The sequence below is a fragment of the Schistocerca piceifrons genome, chromosome 4, assembly GCF_021461385.2.
Source record: "Schistocerca piceifrons isolate TAMUIC-IGC-003096 chromosome 4, iqSchPice1.1, whole genome shotgun sequence".
Lineage (NCBI taxonomy): Eukaryota > Metazoa > Arthropoda > Insecta > Orthoptera > Acrididae > Schistocerca > Schistocerca piceifrons.
The window spans coordinates 583,526,576-583,546,810 of NC_060141.1; the positions used below are offsets into that span (position 1 = coordinate 583,526,576).

Below are 20,235 nucleotides of genomic sequence, written 5' to 3' on the forward strand. Positions count from 1 at the left end.
CAATTTGTCTATGACAATGCTGACAACAACACTCAAACTCTTGATGGAAATAATAGTTTCCACGTAATAGCGTAAATGCACTGTACCACACAACATGAAGGTAAGCCGTATTTCACATTTTTGTTAGTGTTATAATTTCCCATGATCTCATTATTGTAACAAACACTCTAATTATTTACCCACTTTATGGTATGAACTAACATTAGTCGCCTATTATATTACTTAGCTGTAGCATACCCACCTACATATTCTCAATTTGCTTATGAATCAAGTAAAGATGGAGGCAATGGTGCACGAAGCATGAAGAAAATGAAACTTCTTTGATAATTCTTTATAATTGTTATAATAAGAATAATAAAATATTTTGATAGTTATTACTATCATTACCAAATTCAAATTAAAGCATAATTATCATGTCATTTATAAAAGTTATTTGGAATATCTTTTAATTGTAGGAGTGGTGAAAGCTTTCATTTTGCCAGTTGAATGAATGTCATAGTATACTGAGAGGTGAGGAGTTGGGTTTTGGTGGTGGTGCCCAAAATTACACTAACTTCAACATGTTCTATACACCATATGTGTGATCTGATGAAAGTACACATAAAAACCTATTTTGTGGAAAATTTTACACTCTTTTTTTCACAGTCACCTCAACCAAAAAAATGGGTCATTTCTAAGTTACAAGTGAAAAACCAAAAAGTCCTAAATTTTTGTGTTTTTTTTCCATTTTTCACCTAACTATCAGTAGAAATTTTGATGGGATTTTGAAAATTCGGATTCAACACTGACAAAAACATCTAGAAGCATTGTCAAAAAAGCTTCTACAAAACTTTCCTCTTACAGTCATCATTTGACTGGACTACTACTCAACATTGACAAGTGGCTGTCTGTTACTGTTGACAGATAGCAATGGCCAGTGTCCTCACTGTTATTGGTCTGTTTTGGAGGTGGCCTGTTATGGAGGACCTGTTTGAAAGCCACACACGCATGATCAAATTGCTTGCAGACAAATGACAGTAGCATGCTCAGAGGCCCTACTGCTAACTGCGCTGTGGCCTCCTGTCCATGTGCCAGTTAACCATTGCTGTTGCCTACTGTTGCTAAGGCCAGGAGTTAAAAGATAACACAGTGAAAGATCCATTTAGCAACAGACTGAAGTCAAAAAAGAGTTTCCTCAGAACAATTGAAGCAATTGCATTGGCACCTTCTACCTACTGCATAGAATAGTGGCAAAACAAGACACCCAGAGGACATATCCCAAATCAAAAGAAAGATTTTGCTGGTTTTCATCTAGCGTATCAGAAGTGAAAGGACTTGAATAGACTGAAAACTGGATTCATGCAGTGCAAACAGAACTTGAAGTGATGGGGAATGTGAAGGATTTCAAATTGCAAATCTCCTCTTGACCACCCAAAGTTACCTGTAACCTGCAAACTGGCCAACCTAATTTCAGCAAATGCCTCAAGAATCAACACTGCCAAATTCTGGGCATCAAAATCCATATTATATGTATAAGACCTTTGTACGACCTGTAAAGACATTGTAGATACACTGACTAACAAAAAGAGTGAAGCACACAGGACACATGGTCAGACATCAGTGAGAACCTGCTGAGTACCCTTGTGAGACAGCATTTTCAGCACCTAACAGAATTTGATAGGACCTCAGGGTGGGTCTCCATTTGACAGCCAGTCAAATCGTTCAATATTGATGTTGTAGAGCATTTAGGTGTTATAGGTGGCCAGGCAATGGAATGCATGGAATATGAGGACGTGTATTCATCAAGGTTCTGGTTGACTTTGTCTGACGCCCATAACGGATGATTGCCAGACTGTGCACCAAGCACATTATAACCCTTCACATGTGCATCTGCCATCCAACAACAAATAATGAACTCCCTGAAACATTCCGTGTCATCTCACCATCGGTCAGGGACTTGCAGCAGCTGGACTAGGGAATTACCATCCCATGTTTAGGCTGCCAATTATGACAATACAAATGGCTGTTTCTGAATGGTTCTATGATTGGGAAGGGACTGCTGGTGAATGGCATCACATTGCATTCAGCATTGAATACCAGTCCTGCAGTACCCCAGATAGTCAGCTACTATGGCAGTGCTGTGGGAAGAGGTCCTATTCTTCTATAGTTTTTAAGAGATAAAGAGGTATTACTCCTGGCACTATGGTGTGGGGAGCCACCAGATATGACTTAAGATCACAGCTGCTAGTGACTGACGGAACTCTGATGGCTCAATGGTACGTCATGGACAATCTGCATCCTCATGTGTTCCCTCTCATGTGACACTACTGTTATGCCATTTTTCAACATACCACTTAGAACTACACGTAACAAAATGAGTACTCTTCTTAAATGGATAACACTAGGTACAAAAATTTCTAATGCCAAGTAGAGGCAAATCCACTATGACCCGAAATATAACAAAACTAAGCATTTTACTGAGTATGTTACACATTACAAAGCTATGTTTAAAAATCTGTAAAGACATCCACACAAACATAAACAATAAGTTCATTTTACAAAATAAAAGTAAGACAAAGACAGTGTGGTTGGCTGTCACATCAATGTTGGACATCACAGTTAATAGTCACTAATCATCTGTGATCAAAGTAAATGATAGCCTAATTGTAAAACAGTCACAAATATCAGATTGTTGACATGAATTCTTCATAAATGTGGCAAAGACAGATGTTGATGTAGCAGAGCATCAGAGTAAAAATAATTCTTTTGGACTTCACTAAAAAGCTGAATGTTTCACAGATTTAAACCTAGAATGGTCAGGCTGGCTCTGTGAGACCCCACTAGTTTTCGTCTTACTGAATTTATATTCTTACAGTTGCTGATCTGACTCGAGTACTCTGCTAACTTCCTGAAACACAAGCGAGAAAGCATGTACATTGTGAATGAGGTTTTGCTTTGTTTGGTCATCATTTTCAGGATTTGTTTTGTTTACTCATTGTCTGAGAGTCTTCCAAAAAGCATTTGGGTCTGTCAGATCCAGCCTGACCATTTATGTTACTAATTTCTGCCAGAGTGTTCCTATTTTTATACTGATGTAGGCCTATCATTGAGTTACTTTGCACACTATTTGTAATGTCCTAAAACTAAATTATCATTGTCAATCGTTTACAATATAAAATAGCAAGAGAAAATATTTCATACAGTGAAATTTACTCAGTTCTGATGCGGACTCAGACTTTGAGATAAACGATGAGCACAACATAAACAGTGAAATAAGTTGAGGTGTAGAGGAAGATGTTCCACCTTCATCAGCACCAATGCAGCTACATTGTTGAATCGTGTACAACTCCTGTAGCTGGTCACCTATGCACTTTTATAAAGGAAGGAATAGAGTAACTAAATGGAGAAAAACTTGTTTCCCAAACAAGCGTTTGAACAAGATGTCACAACATAGTTCCCATGCATTTGCCTGGAAGCATTCCACCTGAGATGGATGTACATTCACCATTAGAACCATGGCAGTTATTTTTCGGCAATCCACTGATTGATTTAATTCTTGAATCGACCAATATCTATATTGATTCAGTTTGAAATAATTATACAAGTGACCCAAATATGGCTAGGCTTGCAAGTTTTGATGAACTGAAAACATATTTTGGCCTACTTTACTTAACTGGAAAACTGCTTGATAGTAAAGTGAATATTGAAGAATTTCGGAATACAGATGGGATCGGAATAGAAATCTTTCAAGCAAGTATGTCATTGAAAAGGTTCAGATTTTTGACTTACTGTATCAGGTTTGACAACATCCATATGAGGGAAGAAAGAAAATCAACAAGATAATCTTGCTACCATAAGATCCATTCTTGATATGTTTGTCTCCAAATGCGATGTATATTTTGCTCCATCAAAAAACCGTTTTCATCCTGGCTTATTCTAAAACATACTATGTAAAACATTTGGATACCTATGCAGGTGCACAACCACAATGACTGTACGAAGACAATAATAAGGCAGAAAATGTTGTTTTGCATCTTGTAAACCCAGCAAAAGGGGCTGGAAGAAATATGACAATAGACCATCGGTTTACTTCTTACCCAATCGTCAAAAAAGTACTACAAGAAAAGAATATTACTGTCATTGCTATGTTAAAAAATATACCTGAAATTCCAGTTGAGTTTTTGCCCAAACAATCTAAAAAAGACTGCACAAGTATGATTGGATTTCAGGAAGATGTCACATTACTTGCATATGTACCAAACTGAAACAAATCAGTACTGCTTATTTTGTCAATCCACCATGATGATGAAATTGACAGTGACTGCGGCGAAAAGAAAAATGCAAGTATAATAACATACTACAGCAAAACAAAGGGTGTCGTACATGCCAATGATGCTATGTGTGGTGAATATACTGTAGCTAGAGTGACATGACAGAGGACTCTCTATTCCTTTTTTCACTAGTTGAACATTCCAGCTCTCAAAGGCTACATTGTATTCAAAGCAAACAAAAGCATTTGAGTTAGAACAGAATAGCACAGAACCCTAGGAAAGTCTCTCATAACACCATACTTGACAATGTTTGCAACCAAGTCAAACCTCCCATGCAAAATTCACAGGATTGTCTCTAACCTCTCCAGCACCAAAGAGCAAACAATAGTTGAAGGTCTACATCCAGGGAAAAGGGGAAGAGGCTACAAATGCAAGGACAGCAAAACTAAATATATCTGCAAAGTTTGCAAGGTGTAGTTATGCTTAGTGCATGCTGAAATGGTTTATGCCAACTGTCTTGAAAAATGATGGTTTTAGAGGACGATATCTCACAAACTGTTCATTTACTCATTTTCTATTTATATAATAAAAATTCAACGTTTTTACTTATTAGTTCTACAACTTATTAATATTTATATTCGTATTTCAATCAAATTTAATTTAATTTCCAGTTTACTTGCATTGAGTGATGCAAAGAAGTATGTTTTTCAGGTTTTTTTATAATTATTGTATAATTCATAAACTTAAAATAGCACCCCATACCATCACACCAGATGATACGCCAGTATGGCAATGATGAATACACACTTCCAATGTGCGTTCACCACGATGTCGCCAAACATGGATGCGACCATCATGATGCTGTAAACAGAACCTGGATTCGTCCGAAAAAATGATCTTTTGCCATTCGTGCACCCAGGTTCATCGTTGAGTACACCATCGCAGGTGCTCCTGTCTGTGATGCAGTGTCAAGGGTAACCGCAGCTATGGTCTCCAAGCTGATAGTCCATGCAGCTGCAAACATCATCGAACTGTTCGTACAGATGGTTGTTGTCTTGCAAACGTCCCCATCTGTTGACTCAGGGATCGAGACGTGGCTGCACGATCCATTACAGCCATGTGGATAAGATGCCTGTCATTTCGACTGCTAGTGATACGAGGCCGTTGGGATCCAGCATGGCATTCCGTATTATCCTCCTGAACGCACCGATTCCATATTCTGCAAACAGTCATTGGATCTCGACCAATGTGAGCAGCAATGTCATGATACGACACAATCGTGATAGGCTACAATCCGACCTTTATCAAAGTTGGAAACGCGATGGTACGCATTTCTCCCCCTTACACGAAGCAACACAACGTTTCACCAGGCAACGCCGGTCAACAGCTCTTTGTGTATGAGAAAATGGTTGGAAACTTTCCTCATGTCAGCACGTTGTAGATGTTGCCACCGGCGCCAACCTTGTATGAATGCTCTGAAAGGCTAATCATTTGCATATCACAGCATCTTCTTCCTGTCGGTTAAATTTCGTGTCTGTAGCACGTCATGGCCAGTAGTGTATAGTGTTTGTCACTTGTTATAAGTGATTCATTTATTGGGTGCCACAGACCCAGCCTGACCATTCCTGAAACTATTTTTTGCCTGACCATTCTAGGGTTAAAAGGAAAATGTCTCAATACATGTGTGTCATCCAAAGAGTGAGATTGGTACCTGGTGATGAAACCACAAGTACATAAAGTTACTGCCAGATGCAGTGATGAATAAGCGAAGTCGGCATAGACACCCCCATGAGTTTCCATTCAACACCGCATCAGCATGATTGCTTACATCTGAGCACAGTGCTGCTCAGCACAGCCTGCAGTAGTCAACACCAATGATGACAGCATTATCTCTCTCTGTTGTATTAGACAGAACTCTGCATAAATGTTTATTGTCAATTGTATTCTGTGAGAAGAGCTTAGTGTCTTCTTCTGTATCAAGAGATACATTAATGTTCAGTGACAGAAACAAATACTCATGACATTCCTGTGGACATGGATTGTTACAAAGTTAAGTATTTCATTTTGTTCAAGTTATGATAAGGTGATCTAATCTTTTATGTGCTGTAGTGTCATCTCAGCCTCTCCCAGGGTAAAGCTAAGAACCCATCACTATGCTGATGAGCATTATTTAGTGAGGTAAAACAAATGTTGTTTGTACAGACTTCACTAGCCTAATTACAAAGGCAGCAATGCTGTGTACATGTTGTAACTATGCATTGCCTGCCCTGTGTTTGTCTTATGTATTTTGATTTTTTTGTGTGTCAAATAAAGTGTTAAGCATCTCTGAGCTGCCACAGGAATTGTCTCTAAACAAAAAGCTGTTCAGTTTCAGGAGCAGCAGATGGAATGCCTGCTGCTCAGTGTCCAACAGATGACTACATTACTATCACAGCAAGCAGCACCATCACTGGTTTCTGTGCCCATGATTCACCCATTCAGTGGTAACAAAGAGGATGGTCAGAATATCTGGTGCAGATGGAGGCCCATTTTATGCATACAATATTACAGGTATGGCGCACAATGCTTTTCTGCTTTCAATGGTCAGAGCATAAGTATACTGTCGGCATTTAAAACTGTACCCCGATTCTTGTCCAGAAACTATTAGCTATGGCGAACTTGTTAAGCTGCTTAACGAATGATGCTCACATGAATGTCAGTGCAGCAAGGTTTAAATTTTTTGCGGCTAAAGAAGCAGCCTGCATGAACCTTAAAATAGTGGATTGCCAAACTTAGATGGCTTACATGATATTGCAGGTTTAAGTGTTCTTATGGACTCAGTTATAGTGATGTTGTGTTATGTGATGCAGCCATGCAAAATGTATCAGGTGCACATATTCGCACTGCTGTTCTCAAATTGATGCATCCCAATTTGGAAACAGTTCTGTCTATTGTGGAAACTCAAATTACTATGGACACGACTGAGATCAATTTTGAGGCTCCATGGGTTCCTGTTGTCAAAAGTGCATAATCACTCAGTCTAAGGTTCATGCTCGTGTTAAACTGAATGAAATAAAGCTGAGACTAATAGTAAATGTAAAGGTAGAAACTCATAGTCTTGTGCAACATGAAATGTATTACAGAAAACTGTGAGGAAGTCTTGTCCTCAGTGCTTTTCAAATCATGATAGAAAAGATTTTCAGTGTCGTGACACAAAGTATTTCCAGTTTGGTAGGCAAGATCATAATCGAACAGTCTGTTTACAAGGCAGCCCAAGCTTGGGTCAGGGCCAGCGTAGGGCAGGCTCATGGCTTCAGCGAAGCAATCAACAAGTGCATGTTGTGTCTGCATTACCATTAGAGACAGCACAAGTGAAGGCTCACATTTCCGTGTCACAGAAATCTTCTGCTGTAGTACAAAGACAGAAGAACAAACTTTTTCTGCAATTAAGACTACCTTGAAAGACAGTTAAATTTTAGTTACACACAGGTGCATTTGTTTCCCTTATCAGTAAAGACACATATGAAAGGATCGGCAGTCCACAGCTACAGAAGTCTACGTCTGTTTTGTCCGTCTATAACAAACATGACACACCAGTGCTTGGTGTGTGTAGTTCGCCATAAATTTTTGTACCATCACAAAATGTGCTTTACTTAATAAATAAATAAATATACATTATGTAATCAGTTAGAGGAACAAGGCAGACGTTTTTGGTTTATACATATCTGATGTGTTCAGTCTGTGCATATGAGATAGTGTGTTCAAAGTCAGTGTTTCAGTGTCACATGATTGTTTCTAACTTGTGCAGTAAGTACAGTGAACTGTTTGAATCAGGTTTAGGAAGGAATAAAGGTTTTGAAGGGCACAACACTGTTAAAGACAACGTGCAACCATTATTTTTGCTTGCAAGACCAGTCCCCCATGCAATACATGACTGAGTTGTTCAGGATGGAAAGACAATGGGGATATCCAACCAATTTCTGAAAGTCAGTGGGCCTCACCTTTGGTCATTCTCAAAAATTTATCAGGAGGTTTACATTTGTGTGTTGATTTTAAAGCCACAGTAAAACCACAAACTGTCTTGCATTCCTTTCCTCTTCCACAACTGGAGAAATTAATGGTCAGATTGGAACAGGGCAGATCAGACTGACTTACATGAGGCATGCTTACAGTTACTGCTGGATGAGCAGCCCATGTGAAATTTTGTGATCAACGCTCCCCTGGGTTTGTTCCAGTTTCAAAACTACTGTTTGGAAGTGCTTCAGCTCTTGTTATTTTACACTGGATCGTGGATGAACAATTAATAGCAAAAGTCCTTTCCAGTACAAAGCATCTGGACAATACTGTTGTCACAGGTCGTACATCTGCTGCTGAACATTTGACAAATTTAGACAACTTATTTCAATTTCTTTCTGCAGGTGGCTCAAAGCGCAACAAGAAAAAGTGCTCCTTCTTCAGCAAAGAACTTTGATGATTTGCATTTGTCTGTGATTAATGATCTGCCATCACCCTGTAACATTATGGAACTCCAAGCTGGCATGGGGAAGCTTTTTTATCATATTAAATTCATTGCAAACACTGCATAGATTGCTGCTCTGCTAAACTGGCTGTGCCAGAAAGTTGTTCCCTTTGTGTGGTCTCAAGACCATCAAAATGCAATTCAGCAATTAAAGGACATGTAAGTCATCGTTGTTTGACTCATTTTGATCCAGATAAGCCTGTTGTGTCAGCTGTGGATGCGTCTTCTTACGGGATTGGAGCTGTGCACTCCCATAGAATAGGTTCTGCTGACAGGCCTATTGCTTTTGCCTCAAAAGACCTTAACAAAGCACAGCATAATTACAGTCAGCTTGAAAAAGAAGGGTTCACCCTTATCTATGGTGTTACAAAGTTACACCATTTGCACAGTTGGAAGCTATACAGATCATCAGCCTTTAATGGACCCGTTCAATCCTTCCAACCCTGTCCCATCACAGACAGCACAAAAATTGTAACGATTGGGACTGATATTGTCTAATTATCTGCTGGAGTTGTTGTACAGGCTCACTGCCCAACATTCAAATGCTGACTTGTTGTCTTGGTTACTGGTCAGTCATCTGAGGAAACATGATATTAAATCAATACTCAGGATTTTGTAAGTCTTCAAAATTTTCCTTTCAATTTTCAGCATACTGCCACAGCAACTGCTTCTGACACAGCACTTCAGGTTATTTCTGCAGTATGTGTTCCATGGGTGGCTGTGTAGTTTGAAAGAAATTCCCTTCTCAGTGGCAACATTGCTATTTTTTTACATCATCACATGCTATGCGCATGATCAGGTGTTCTGCTGTTGCATACACAGAATGACACTGCATGTGTTGTGATTCCTCATTCCTTCCAGTAGGAAGCTTTGTTTTTATTGCCTCAAGGTCACTGGGGAGACGTCATTGAACTTGGCAGGGCATCGACGCCCAGACTGAGCAAATGACATCTCGTTCCAAGGTTTGCGCAGAACATCAATCAGCTCCACTACAATTCTTCTATGAGTGGCCACGTACATCCAGACCGTGGCACTGCATCCATACTGATTTCACAAGTCCATTCTGGAATGCATGATAGTTTTTGGTGACAGAACATACAGTAAATTTCCTTTTGTTGTCCCCATGATATCCACCAATACTGTAAATATAGTATCGGCTTTGTCTTCATTTTTTGTCTTCAAGGTTTCCCTCAAATCCTTGTTTCGGACAATGGACTGCTATTCACGTCAGCTGATTTTCAACAGTCTTGTGGTGCCAACTACACATACCATGTGACTACTGCTCCTTTTCACCCTCAGTCTAATGGTGAAGCTGAACGGATAGTTCAAAAGTTCAAAATTCACATGGAGAAATACGTTGCTACCACACATGGGAGCAAGCCTCAAAGATTTTTCTTCCTTCTAACCACTCCTTGCCTCTTGATGGGAAGTCACCAGTAGGATTATTAAACGATTGTTGCCACCAAACCCCACTGCATCTTCTGCGGCTGCCACAAAAACAATTCAATCCAGAATGTCAGACAAAATTTCAGCTGCAGAGTGGCCTCCTTAAATACTTTTGGTAAGAAACAGCATTGGGAGCATGGTGTCATAACAAAAACCTTAGGAGCTTCTTGTTACATCATACAAGGTTCCACTCTGCTGCATCAGTTTCAGCAGAATGATCTGTGGTGCTCTTACATTTATGTCAGTGGTTCTGCCCACATATCCAACACCCCACTGGTCTCCACAACAGCAGACATCTGTGCATCTCCACCAGCCATGGCCAGCACTATCCAGAATCATGCCCATGGAGATCAATGTTGCGCCACCACTGCAGAGATTATCTCCACCAGTTGCGGACAGTACTGTCCAGAGTGGTGCCCACAGAGATGGTGCTCATGGAGGTGGACATTGTGCTACCACTGTTGCTGCCATCACCAACATCAACATCTGTCCTTCAGCCTGTGCCGATGTCTGTGGAGAAACCGCCACCGAACGCCAATCATGCCACCCCAGAAGATCCCCTTGCTTTTGCCTGTGCTATTTGTAAATCGCAACATGGCAACATGGATACCAGTGCACAGACAGGGAACTGCCATCAGCTGTCATTCTACTCCGTATCTTCTCATCTACATCCACAATCAGTTCTTTCTTCTTCCATCGCTATGTGACACAGCACTATACAACAATGGTGTGGAGGTTTATGGGGGAGGATGTGGTGTCATCTAAAAATCGGAGTGCCATGGCAGGGTTGGTACCTTGCTATGAAGTGGTAAGTAAGCACAGTCACTGCTGGATGCAGTGATGAATGAGCAGTGTCAGTGTAGAAACGCCCACAAGAATTTCCACAGGTCACCGCATCAGCATGCTTACTCAAGTCTGAGGGCAGTGCTGCTCAGCCTAGTCTGCAATCATTGCTGAAGATGACAGAGTTGTCTCTCTACTGAGACAGCAGTTCGATAGTTGTATTAAACAGAGCTCTGCATAAATGTTTATTGGCAGTTGTACTCTGTAAGGAGAGATTAGTGTTTTGTTCTATATCAAGTGATACACTAATGTTCAGTGACAGTAATAAATAACCATGACACTCCTGTGGACATGGATTGTTACGAAGTTAAGTATTTCATTTTCTTCTAGTTGCAATAAAGTAGTCTAATATTTTATTCGTTTCAGTATCATCTTGGCCTCCTCCAGGAGTATAGCTAAGAAACACCACTGTGCCGACAAGTGATATTTTGTCCATTACAACAATAAAGTATGTGGAAAATGTTGCATTATCATTAAAAATAACAACTCTGCTAGATGGAGCAAGATAACAGCTACAATGATTAAAATAGTAAGCTTAAGTCAGAAGTTAATGAAGTGAAATATAATTACTTTCACAGCCATCTGGATTTGAAGCCTGCAGATTCCAAAAAAGAGGTCGGCACTCATTACAGATCCTTCCTTGGACTCTATCCTTGCACTGGCAGAGTTCCCCTGGAGGAACAGACCCGCAGCCAGCGAAAGTTTCCACAACCCCAGCAGGATCACAGTTGCACTCTGGAAAAAATTTAAGAAGTAATAAATTATAGAAAATGTAGTTTATTCATATTTTACACAATACTTACAAAATCATATCTGACAATACAATCAAGCTTTCACAGAAATTATCAGAATCATTTAACAGTGCTCAGCCTGCATATACCTCATATCTCGAAAATGACAGTGTGACTGCTCATTTCTCTTCAATACAAGGGTTACTCTTAACTGGTTTGCACAATGTCAGACAAAAGCCCCACAGCTGTGGGCATATCTATCACTCCTATACGGTGGTTAAACATCACCTCCACCATATCATATTTTGTTCAAATTTTGTGTGTACATTTGTTAAGTTCTGAAATGGAGATATGCACATTTCTAGCCCACAAATTTCTATACAGTGTAAGTAGAGCCTCTTAAGTGATGTCCATAACAATGTAAAAATGCAACATTTCAAAAATTTTGGCCACTCTTAAAATGTTGTGGGTTAAAGAATAACTGTTGTAAAGATGCAAAACTTGGTAATATGATTGAACAATTTGCATTGTAAACATTATGTAATTACACATCACTTCATTCAAAATTTTGTTCCATGTGGCAATCAAAGTCGTCAACAAATTTGCTCACTACAACACTCTTCGCAGTTTCTTAGATAGTAGTTTGTTTATAAAACCTGCAAGCTTTACCACTTTTGCATATATAGGTTGTGACATGGGGCTGAATGTGGCTAATAAAATTGTGGACTTTCAAACTTGCTTCACACTTTTTGTTGATCAATATATGAAAAAGCATTCCTTCCTCTACAAAATATACATTTTATGATTGCTTTTTCCCCCAAAAACTCTACAATTGTCCAGTAAGGTTCCCAACCAAATTACAATCTTAGAGCTTATGTTCTAAGATCATGCTAACTGTTGGAAAGAAGTAGTACATGCATGCACAAATTTAGTATGCTGTTAAAGAAAAATGAGATGTAAAGGTTATTCTGTAATTTTTCTTCTTTTATAAACTGGCTTACATAAGATAAAAATAATGGTAGCTAATAACTTAAATCAAAGTTTATTTCTGCAGATGATTCTTCTTATTGTTGCTTTGAAAATCTGGTAGATTCAGCAAGAGAAACAGACATCCCAAAATGTGCTTCTGATAATCTGGATGATCAACTAGCCATTTGCTTATCTAAAATTATAGGGAAAAGGCTGTAAACTGCAAATGGAACTGTAGTTGAGTCATTATGGTTCAATGACGTATCGACAGTCTGCCTTTATCATGAAGCAATTTTGCTGACAGAACTTAAATCTGTTCAAAGATAACTTTTGAAGAAAAATACTGACAGATTACTGAAATTCTGGAAATCAGCTACAAAACTTCAGCAAACAAAGTTTAATTGGGCAAAAGGAATTTAATTCAGCACTCTGGGAGATGATTAAGAATTATCACTTCATTTCCTTTTGTTTAGGACCTTTTTATGGTGAACCCTGTATGGCTTTTAACTGATTGCATCCCAGATGAGCGGCACTGCATCAATATGATTATGCTTGGATGTCTATAAGTACCGGGTTGAGCTATTTAAGCACCTCTCCTCTTATTATCCATATACAATGTGCACATAGAAATGAACGATGGTTGGCATTTGCTTCTGAAGAGCTGAGGCTTAGTTTTGTGCAATGAACCAGTACAAGCATGTGAGATGTCAGAGACTTTTAGAAAATTGCAAGTACTTATACCAAACTAACTGGATTGTTTCTAAACTGCAGTTATATCCTGGATCGAGCTAGTTTATAACCAACTGAGATTTGGAAGTAGCTAAGATATTCTATAAAATTTCCTTGTTGTTTAATACTCAGTTTCATTTCAACTTTAATTTTATCTTTGGCAACATTTCCGTTAATATGAAACCAGTGAAAAAAGAGGTTAGATTATGAAGGTACTATATTACAGTGACTGGTTTAGGCCTATACTTAGGCAATCTTCAGACAGCATCATCAGCTGAAGCTGATGATGTGTACAACAGACAGTTGACCTCAGTCACTAAAACTTTGACAGTTTCAGCGAATGAGGCCAGCTGACCTTTGTACATATAGTCATCTTCAGCTGATGGTGGTTTCTGAAGATAGCCTAAGTATAGGCCAAAACTGGTCATTTTAATAAAGTACCATTGTGAACTAGACCGTTTTTTTAGTTATTTTATATAGGTTACAAGATCTCTGCTCCCAGCAAATGTTACCAAAAAATTTTAATCACTTAACATGCCTTATAAAAATTAAAACAAACATCAAAATATAAAATACATCACTTGGTCAACAGTAATCCACAAGACATACTTAACTGTATCCATGTTGAATTCTTTCATTTTCTTTGCTGTACATTGAATAAAGTTGCAAATTATTAAGAGCATCCATACCTTCACAAATGGGAAAGTTGTAGAATCCTTCCTTGCACTGGTCACAATGATTTCCATCAAAATTGCTCTTACACTGACATTTGCCATCATTATCACAAGATATACCAATGGACCCTTGAGGATCACAGTCACAGCCTGAAATATGTAAATCAATTTATTAACTGGAGAAATATGACTGATTGCATTCATAGATTTACAATGTACAGTCTAGTGCATTACACTTTTCTGAGATTTTACCCACATACTGACACATGGTAAGTTTTTTTTTTGTGTTCAGTCAGACTGGTAGTTATATTTTTACAAAAAATATTTAGATGCTAACACAGTTATTCTTTTACAGAAACTGTGATTGATAACCATAGAAAGGTAACTAGATTGGTTGTCTAACAAATGTGAAATCATCAATGAAAATATATGACTGATGCTGCTGTACGATTCTGCAGAACCTTAGATAGATTGATTAAAAATGACTACTGCTAAATGGATTTTAAGGAGATTTTTTTCACATGATTATTTAAATTATTACATCAATATGCAATAGTCATTGCGGACTGCTTTATATATGTGTTACATATACACTCCTGGAAATGGAAAAAAGAACACATTGACACCGGTGTGTCAGACCCACCATACTTGCTCCGGACACTGCGAGAGGGCTGTACAAGCAATGATCACACGCACGGCACAGCGGACACACCAGGAACCGCGGTGTTGGCCGTCGAATGGCGCTAGCTGCGCAGGATTTGTGCACCGCCGCCGTCAGTGTCAGCCAGTTTGCCGTGGCATACAGAGCTCCATCGCAGTCTTTAACACTGGTAGCATGCCGCGACAGCGTGGACGTGAACCGTATGTGCAGTTGACGGACTTTGAGCGAGGGCGTGTAGTGGGCATGCGGGAGGCCGGGTGGACGTACCGCCGAATTGCTCAACACGTGGGGCGTGAGGTCTCCACAGTACATCGATGTTGTCGCCAGTGGTCGGCGGAAGGTGCACGTGCCCGTCGACCTGGGACCGGACCGCAGCGACGCACGGATGCACGCCAAGACCGTAGGATCCTACGCAGTGCCGTAGGGGACCGCACCGCCACTTCCCAGCAAATTAGGGACACTGTTGCTCCTGGGGTATCGGCGAGGACCATTCGCAACCGTCTCCATGAAGCTGGGCTACGGTCCCGCACACCGTTAGGCCGTCTTCCGCTCACGCCCCAGCATCGTGCAGCCCGCCTCCAGTGGTGTCGCGACAGGCGTGAATGGAGGGACAAATGGAGACGTGTCGTCTTCAGCGATGAGAGTCGCTTCTGCCTTGGTGCCAATGATGGTCGTATGCGTGTTTGGCGCCGTGCAGGTGAGCGCCACAATCAGGACTGCATACGACCGAGGCACACAGGGCCAACACCCGGCATCATGGTGTGGGGAGCGATCTCCTACACTGGCCGTACACCACTGGTGATCGTCGAGGGGACACTGAATAGTGCACGGTACATCCAAACCGTCATCGAACCCATCGTTCTACCATTCCTAGACCGGCAAGGGAACTTGCTGTTCCAACAGGACAATGCACGTCCGCATGTATTCCGTGCCACCCAATGTGCTCTAGAAGGTGTAAGTCAACTACCCTGGCCAGCAAGATCTCCGGATCTGTCCCCCATTGAGCATGTTTGGGACTGGATGAAGCGTCGTCTCACGCGGTCTGCACGTCCAGCACGAACGCTGGTCCAACTGAGGCGCCAGGTGGAAATGGCATGGCAAGCCGTTCCACAGAACTACATCCAGCATCTCTACGATCGTCTCCATGGGAGAATAGCAGCCTGCATTGCTGCGAAAGGTGGATATACACTGTACTAGTGCCGACATTGTGCATGCTCTGTTGCCTGTGTCTATGTGCCTGTGGTTCTGTCAGTGTGATCATGTGATGTATCTGACCCCAGGAATGTGTCAATAAAGTTTCCCCTTCCTGGGACAATGAATTCACGGTGTTCTTATTTCAATTTCCAGGAGTGTAGAATACTGAAGAAAGAAGAAATTATTGGAATATAACACATGACATAATCACGCTTTTTACATGTACAACCAAATGTGACAGATTATGAAAGAAAAAGGTAGGTTATTACTCACTGAGACATTCAGGATATTGATAATGTCCAGGACTGCACTGATTACATGTTCTCCCTGAGAAATTTATTAAACAACTACATCTTCCAGAGGCATCACACACAGTTGACGAGCTGCCAACTTCACTGCAACTGCAAGGTCGACAATCTGGGTAACCATAGTAGCCAGGCACACATCTGTCACAACGCTCACCCCCATATCCTTCTCGGCATAAACACTGGCCTGTTTCCTTGCTGCACACACCAGGAAGTGTACCCCGAATATCACAATTACAATCTGTAAAAAAATACATAACAAAATAAACTACCTGCTTAACATTAATTAAATGTTACACTATCGTTTTTAATGTGCTGCTGTAGAAAACTGATTCAGCAAAAGCATTATACAATGATTTGCTATTTTACAAAAACCAACTTGTAATTTTGCAATAGAGAACAAGATTCATAAACCAGGAGCTATTTGACAAAATACCATTAAAACACCACTACTTTCATGACAAAGAAATTATGTACGGCACACATTGTTTTAAATTTTGATAATGTGAATTACATTGTGACTTATGGGTGTGATATTTTAGGATGACATTTATCTATCTTTTTGAGAATTCTCTGGGTACTCTACATAAAAAGCTGAATTTCTGAATGTAATAATTTTAATGTTATAACATTTCATGAACAGTTTGTTACAGAAGACACCCACATTGGCTGTGCAAAGAATGTAATTCAAAGAATGTAAATATGCATTGCTACCACAAATACAGAACTTCTGGGTTAATATTTAGTTAAAATCAGTACACCAAATATACAAAGTTGTATTCCAATTTCTAAAACTGTATACAATCATGAATACCGTTAGTTAACTTCTGCAAGTAACACAACAAAATATTCTCACAAAAGAGCTAAACAATGACTTGCAGAGTGTACTGTAAATGTCTCTGTAGATAACAGATTAGTCTTGCAGTGGTCACGGGAGTATGTGTTTGTGTGTCCATGTGGTTGTGTGCTTACTTTTGCCAGAAAAAGAGCTAGTGCTCAAAAGTTAGTGTGAATGCTGTTTTCTCTTACATGTTTCTGTGCTCCCTACATCAATTTGCAGTAGGTGAGAGGTTGCCTTTCCCTTATTTTATGTATTGCTCCATCTAATATTAGACAATTTGTAATTTCAATACAATACAGTAGCTATAATTCAGGTCTAAGAATAAGGAATACCAAATTTTTAAAATACATGTTTAGAGAATGATAACATTTGTGAATCAACAATGTCCTAACAAAACAAATTACAAATAATAACTTACATCTACATTCTGGATAATGTGAATAACCGTCTTGGCATTCTGAGCAAGTTCTTCCGCCATAATTGTTCTTGCAGAAACACTGTCCGGAGGAAACATCACATTTATCACTTGTGGAACCCTCAGGATTACAGTCACAAGCTAGAAAAAGTTCATTCACATTAATTTATTTCTCTGTTTTAAGCAAACAATTAAAATATCACATTCTTATGGAAAATATATTACTGATGTTTAGAAGCATGTGTTATCACTGTAAACAGTCCCCTTGTATAACTACAAATTTAATGTAATTTGAGAGGTTAGACCAGGTTTACACAAAGATTGAAAACTAAACTCCCATACAACAAAATAATGGTTGAGTCTTTACATGTATCCAGTGCTTTTTTTCTAAAAGAAAGTTTGAGGGTACTCCAACATTGGATATAATGCAGCGAAAATTACTTATAACTGAAGCATGGGATACCACCCGTCCGCTTTTAGCCATGACGGTCATCTACATGTAAAAAAAAAGTATCAGACTCTTTGGTTGACTTTAACAGCTCAAATGAAGCATGCGATACCAAGAAACACTCAAACATACAAGAGAATGTGGTATCGAACACTTCAGTTTACATCACCTCAAATGAAGCATGTGATTCCCATCAACCCCTGAACAATAAAGGTTTACAGTTTCACTTTCGTCATCCACTGATGTTGAACTTACTGGCTTTTCCCTTGCACATGAATTATTGACAATTTTTGGTTTTTTAGATGCAGGAGAACAAGTAAAATAGTTTGTTAGTTTTCTGCTCATCTCTCACCTCCAACTTAACTTATAAGTTGCAACAAAAGACAGGACACTGTAAAACTTTGCACAACTGTCAAGAACGGAACAGCAAACGCAAACGCAAACGAATAAAGAACAACAAAACAAAGATGGCAATGAATCGCGAAGGATCGTGGTAGTGGGACCATAGAGACACCTAGCAATAGCTTGGCGTTTGAGCGTACGCATATCTGTTTAGCACTACCATCGCCTACTATTAGCAGGCCAGGGCACTACATGCTTGTCGAACTGGCTGCCAGAGATTCAGTTGTCGAGAACAGTTGCCGCAGCTTCAAAATGCTTGAAACAGTCAATGACATCACTTTTCCCACCAAAATCTGCACTGCTATGGTTCATAATGCAATTACCAGCACAAAAAAATGAAATAAAAAATTTACTTCCATGAAATAAATCTTTGGCACTCTTTCAAGTTCTCAACTTTGTAAAAAAATTACTTTGTCAACAAAAAAGTTTAGGGGTACGTGTCCCCCAGCGTTCCTCCAGAAAAACAGCACTGCATGTATCACTTTATTACGTTTTATGAACTAAAGCTAGATACTTATGTACTTTAATGCTTTATGTTAGTATTTGTTCATATATTACCGAGACATTCAGGGAAGTTGTAAAAGCCTTCTTCACATTCAGTGCAGAACTTTCCACGATAGTTGGCCTTGCATGGACATAGCCCATTAGTAGGTTCACAATGAAAGCCTCTTGTTCCATTTAAATGGCATTCACATGGTTTGCAGTCAGGATAGCCATAATATCCAAAACTGCAACTATCACAATTTGGTGGTGTGAATTCTGGTCGACATTCACACTGTCCTGAGCCTTCTGCACAGTTTCCAGTTGCATAGAAGTAATCACATTGACAGGCTGCAAATAATTACATTCATTGTATCAATGTCTTTAAAAGCGTGATGTGTGTCTGAAGATTTAATTTATATACTTGAGCTACATCTTATTTGGTGTTCACAAAATTTCTGTTTAATTTATTTTGATACAGATAACAAATGTTCTAAGTATTTTTTTGTCTTATCGTCACAATTTCTGTAGTGCACTATCAGTTTTTACTCACGTTGGCAAACATCAGTTTCATTAAGCATTTTGCCATAGGGACGGTAAAATCCAGGCTTGCATTGGTTACAGTTGATTCCTTCAGTGTTGTCACGGCAATTTTTGCAAACACCTCCACCTTCATAATTTCCATGAATATCCAACGATAATCCTTTGGCATCCACTTCAGGATCATATTCACATTCTTCAGTATGTCCAAAGCAGTTACATGCTATAAAGCAAGAAACAATTTTAGGTCAGATAAGTAAATTATTTTATAAGAATTATATCACAGTAACAAAAGTACAAAATGTACAACACAGCACCCAGAGATAGTGGCCATGTGTGCATGAGTTGTGCTTGTGAGAATCTGATCACGTGTGTGTTTTCTACTTCTGACAAAGGCCCTTTGGCTGAAAACTTAGTAGCTGTCTTTTCACTGTACCCGTCTGCAATTCAATGCCTTCACTATGTGGCAAGTAGCAATCTACCCCTTTCATAATATTGTTGTTATTCTATCCTGGACTTTCCATTGTACAAATCTACAAAATAAAATTGAATGCTATAAAATATATTTCCAACGATGATGTGTTATGGTGTAAAAGATTCCAGGAAGGAATAAACTTTGACTGTAGATCGTTCCATCTCAAAATTCAGTTATAACTACAATACATCTCTTAAAAGCAAACGTCAGTGGGTCACTGAAGATAAATATAGTTGAAAAATGTATTATATAGATCATGTATATAAACTATTGTCCAACTGCTTTCAGAACAGCAGAACATGCTTCCTGAAAACCCTTTACACGTAAGTCCAAC

General features: G+C 39.3%; 1 protein-coding gene across 1 annotated transcript in view; it reads right to left on the reverse strand.

The window, feature by feature from the left end:
* Nucleotides 1-20,235, reverse strand: part of LOC124796447 (laminin subunit alpha) — a 380,942-nt gene that overhangs the window by 259,177 nt on the left and 101,530 nt on the right. The window contains exons 6-11 of the mRNA XM_047260652.1: nt 19,440-19,649; nt 18,965-19,237; nt 17,560-17,697; nt 16,269-16,541; nt 14,156-14,290; nt 11,608-11,772 (exon numbers count right to left, since the gene is read on the reverse strand). Coding sequence (XP_047116608.1) covers nt 11,608-11,772; nt 14,156-14,290; nt 16,269-16,541; nt 17,560-17,697; nt 18,965-19,237; nt 19,440-19,649 — 1,194 coding nt within the window. The remainder of the gene's footprint in view (nt 1-11,607; nt 11,773-14,155; nt 14,291-16,268; nt 16,542-17,559; nt 17,698-18,964; nt 19,238-19,439; nt 19,650-20,235) is intronic.